The following is a 4,959-nucleotide window of genomic DNA, read 5'->3' as shown; positions in this document are numbered from 1 at the left end:
ATAGACAAATCGAATTTATAGGAACTGAAGTTAAAAATGTGAAAGGTATAATAAACAAATGTTTGGGTCCTACTATCTCTACCCAACTCAATTTGTGTACCTTTATTGATGCAATATGAACAATTATTCAGGCTAAAAGGGCCACATCTCCTTAATTGGTAATCATTTATATTATTTTTGTGTCATGTAAATCATTTTCCTCGAAAAGTTGAAACTATGAGATGGTGATGTTTCATTGTTTCGACTATTTATGAGTGGGTCGACACTCACAAATGAAGCTCAACTGTGGCTAACACTTGTCCACAAAAAAATGAGATACTGTTATTGGATGTTGAAATTTGTCTTGGTGTCTTTGACACTACTATTAAGCATGAATCACGATTTCACGACTAGTTTTTGTCGGCGACTTGTGTCCACCTAGATTTAGATCGAATTAAAAAAACCGAAATAGTAAAACACACAGTTTATTCAGGTTAATTAACATCTGGTTGCAATTTTCTGATGAATAAAAAGTTACAGTTATTATTTAGTAAATACGACTTAGTGGTATTTGTCACATCTTGGCCCGGGCCCCATTATATTCCGGGCTCGACTCCACCGTAGCACGATATTGTCTGCTTTGGGCCCCTACCACACTCTCACGGTTTTGTTTCTAGGAGCTCACACGAGCAGAACTTTCCAGTGGGTCACCAAACCTGGGAATGCTCTGGCCCATTTTCGCTTAACTTCGGAGTTCCTACGGAATCCAAAGCCAGTGAGCTCCCAAAGGGCCTCATGCTAGGTAGAGATGAGAATATACATATAAGGCTTACATGATTCTCACCCCTGGGCGATGTGGGATCTTACAATCCACCCCCCTTAAAGGCTCGACGTCCTTGTCGGCACACTTCTAGTCAGGGATTGACTCTGATACCAAATTGTCACATCCCGGCTCGGGGCCCCACCACATCTTGGTCTTGACTCCACCGTAGCACGATATTGTCCTCTTTAGGCCCCGACCACACCCTCACAGTTTTGTTTTTGGGAACTCATGCAAGCAGAACTTCCTAGTGGGTCACCCATCCTGGGAATGTTCTGGCCCATTCTTGCTGAACTTCAGAGTTCCTACGGAATTCGAAGCCAGTGAGCTCCCAAAAGGCCTCGTGCTAGATAGAGATGAAAATATACATATAAGGCTTACATGATCCTCACCCCTGGGCGATGTGGGATCTTACAATATTTTTCTTAATTTATAAGTGATAAATTTTAAGTTCGATTGGCCAAATGCGAACTTAGATAATATCGTTTGTTCGAAAAGAAAAAAAAGCACAGTTAATCTTGGAACAAGTTAAAGATTTGTCCCGGGAAAATCTGGCAAGCAAATGGTAAACTTTAAAAAGCGTTTAACTTTTCTCTTATGATACACATTTATGATTATGCCCCAGCAATTGTCCGTACAATAATATGGACAAAGTCAATTTCTCTTTTATTATTACTCTTTTGCTATCATTGCTTCAAATCCTCCACTAAAAAAAAGAATCTCTATAACCAACTGGGAACTACATGACAAGCCCTTCAGGGGATAATGCTTCTCTTCATCATCTTTCAAATGCCTTGTGCTTCAGCCTGCAGCTTCATCGTTTTGCAGTTTGCAGATATTGTACTGTACATGTCTGTCTGTATATATAAAAGGACATGAGAGTGTCTTGTATGTTTATCCTCCGTCCTTGTCGGGGGAGTATAATTGGTTGGAAGAGGATCTGGTCCGGATCTCTCCCATCAAAGGCCCAGGATCAAGTGATCCAGGCCGTTGAAATTTGATCCAACGGCTACAATTATAATAATTTTTAGAGATGCCCTCTGTTTGTTGGTGTTAGATCAAATTTCAACGGCCCAGATCACTTGATCATGAGCCTTTGATGGGAAAGATCCGGATCAGATCCTCTTCCTAATTGGTTCAACTCTTTTATTCGGAAGTACTGTTTTTTTTCTCTCTTGTACAATTTGTTTATTTCTATCATTTGGATTTAATTAATCGAGCAAGAATTAATGGACATAAACGAGTGTTTAGAAAGAGAAAGAGAAAATGAGTGTGGAGGGGGGGTGGTTTGGTCGTGGGATTGAAATGTTGTGTGCTTTTGCTCTTTGCAATTTTTACAAATTTCTGTTTTTTTTTTTTTTTAACCTCTTATTCGATTTATGACTACTATGTGGGTTGCAATTTTTAGACATGCATTCCAATTCAAGTCTAACCTTCAACAAAGAGTAATGTTAGGTAGACCAAATTGTTAGACCAAATTGTTAGACCAAATTTGTAAACCATATGACGTGTCACCAAGAAAATAAGCACGTTAATTAATACTTATATAATAATCTAATCATTAACAACTAGTCATATGGTTTACAAAATTTTATTTAATAATTTGGTCTCCCTAACATTAGCTTTCGATAAAAAAATGAGTCAAAAGCTTTCAATAAATTAATGTATGTATGTCTTTACCAATACTAGCCTACTAGGTTTAATTTGGTCTCATTTATTGCTTCTACATATCAATTAATGACTCAAAAATATGAATTTTTTAGTCCCATATTGACAATGTTGGCAAATAAGATAAAATACCTCACGATTTTATAAAAATAATTTGAAAGTTCAAATAAAGGGGGAACAAAACTCATCATCTACCTACTTGTACTTGTGGGGTTTTTTGATTCCCTTCTCTCAATACAAAATAAATTGTTTTTTTTCATGTTTATAAATTATTGAGTTTGAAGTGTTTTTAAATATAATTTTTTCAAAGTATTGCGTGTGAAAACAAATATTTTTTCTTGTATGAATTTAGGGCATATTTCTCTATGTTGCCCTGGGCTTCAAAAATCTAAAAACCAACCTTGTCTACCGGATGGATTGACATGTTTATTTTGCTTAAGTCTCCCAAATCGCAGCCTAAAATATAATAAGATGATCAACCCACGTTGGCATCCAGATGAAATTTGGAGATTTAAGTCCACGTAACAAGAGAGTAATCATACATTTGAGGGAGTGCTCCCACCACTACACAATGTGAACCATCCATTTTTTTAGGTTTCATCGTTTTATGATACAATTTTCCAGCTCATTCTGTTATCATATTTATACAAATAAAAGAATCGTTTAGCTATTACCTATCATCAACGACTTTATTTACCGAAAATATTGTACATATTCATCCAAGTAGTATGTGTAGAAGAGAAGGCAGAACTCAACTCATCTAAGTTTATTGATGTACAATACTTTCAGCGCACGGTCATGAACTCCATCAGAGCTAGAGTCATCATATATATATATATATATATATATATATATATATATATATATATATATATATATAACCTAATAAGAAAAGAAAAGGGAAAAATATTTGACAGATGGTGAAATATATTATCACATACAACCCTGATTAATTAGCATGAACTGCACCAACTTGATCAGTTAAGCCATCTGCCATAATCTTGTTCAAGAAACTTGCTCACCCATTCCAAATTCAAAGAACCCTCATTGGAGAAATCAAAGAAATCATCTACATCAATATTAATGTTGGAGTTTTGATCACCTCCTTTAGATGCAGCACTAGATGCAGCACTAGTAGTACTAGTACTAGTAGCAGCCTCTTGCAATGACGCATCTTCTTTCATCTGTACATGATCCTTCTGATGATCTGTGGAGATCATTTTTCTTGTTAAATTGGCTCCATTTTCCTTTTCCTTTTGGCTCATTCTTTTGCTCAAATGAGAATTCCAGTAGTTTTTTATTTCATTATCTGTTCGACCAGGCAATCGTCCGGCAATTAAAGACCACCTGATACAAATTAAAAACCCATAAGAGAAAGATAAATTTTGTAAGTAATTAATAATCATGCAAAACAAACTATCATAAATCATAATCCATGTAGATTAACGTTATTATTATTATTATTATTATTATTTCAGTCTGACATTGGCAAGGGCAGAGGATTAGGCGGGTAAAATTATATGTCAGGGCGAAGTCATCGGACTGCTACAACAGTCTAGTTCCTGAATGCTGTGAGCAATTGGAGGGAACCTAGACCCCAATGAACACCCCGTTTCACTCAGACAGAATTTATATACTTCAAACTTTTGATGCTAATTATCATATGAAATCAATGGTACCTATTTCCAAGAAGTTTGTGAAGTCTAACGATCAAGTCCTCTTCTTGGTCAGATATGTTGCCTCTCTTGATGTTTGGTCTGAGATAGTTCAACCATCTTAGCCTGCAACTCTTGCCACACCTATTGAGGCCTGCACCAATCAAAATTAAGACCCTTTTAAGCTCTTGATCATTATTCATTAAAAAGTGTAATATGATCAAGAAGTTAGTTAATCAATTTCAGCTTAATTATGACAAGTGTATATACCTGCTTTAGATGCAATTGTCTTCCACCTTTTTGCACCATGTGTTTCAATAGCTTCAGCCAGTTTCTGATCTTCTTCGGTTGTCCATGCTCCCTTGTTGACTTTCCTTTTTGTGTTTTTCATGGCTTCCCCTCCCTTCATTTTTCTTCTATTGACGGACTCTTTTGTCACAGGAGCCATTGAGCCACTGAGAGAGAGAGGGAGAGACAGAGAGAGAGAGAGACTTTGGGGAACTATGTTATGCAGAGAGGATGCTATTCTGGGTTTCTGTCAACCTTCCTGATAAAAACCCAACTACCACTTATAAGTATATATAATGGTGCTCTCTCTCTCTCTCTCTCTCTCTCTCTCTCTCTCTCTCTCTCTCTCTCTGTGGCACGGTTTCAATAAAGAAGACTTAAAATTTTGATCATGGTATTGATGATTGAGCAACAAGAGAGCTACAAAGGTTGATGCTACATTACACATGCCACTCCTACTACAAAGGTTGCCAAAGAAAAAAGTATTTGATACTATATAAAATATAATATAATTAATTTACTTAGTGCGCACAAAGGTGGCAAAAAGAA

The 4,959-nt window shown here is 36.4% G+C and overlaps 1 protein-coding gene across 1 annotated transcript; it reads right to left on the bottom strand.

Annotated features, from left to right (window-relative positions):
* Nucleotides 1-3,006: 3,006 nt before the first annotated feature.
* On the bottom strand, nucleotides 3,007-4,724 carry LOC103414495 (transcription factor WER-like). The gene is made up of 3 exons (XM_008352872.4): nucleotides 4,393-4,724; nucleotides 4,147-4,276; nucleotides 3,007-3,814 (listed from the first exon to the last, which is right to left on the bottom strand). Exons 1-3 carry the CDS (start codon nucleotides 4,568-4,570, stop codon nucleotides 3,445-3,447), a joined length of 678 nt encoding a protein of 225 aa, XP_008351094.1. The 5' UTR covers nucleotides 4,571-4,724; the 3' UTR covers nucleotides 3,007-3,444.
* Between the last annotated feature and the right edge of the window lie 235 nt (nucleotides 4,725-4,959).

This window comes from Malus domestica, chromosome 17, assembly GCF_042453785.1.
Source record: "Malus domestica chromosome 17, GDT2T_hap1".
Taxonomy (NCBI): Eukaryota; Viridiplantae; Streptophyta; class Magnoliopsida; order Rosales; family Rosaceae; genus Malus; species Malus domestica.
Note: the sequence above shows the minus strand (reverse complement) of the source record. Positions and strands in the feature narration are given on the sequence as shown.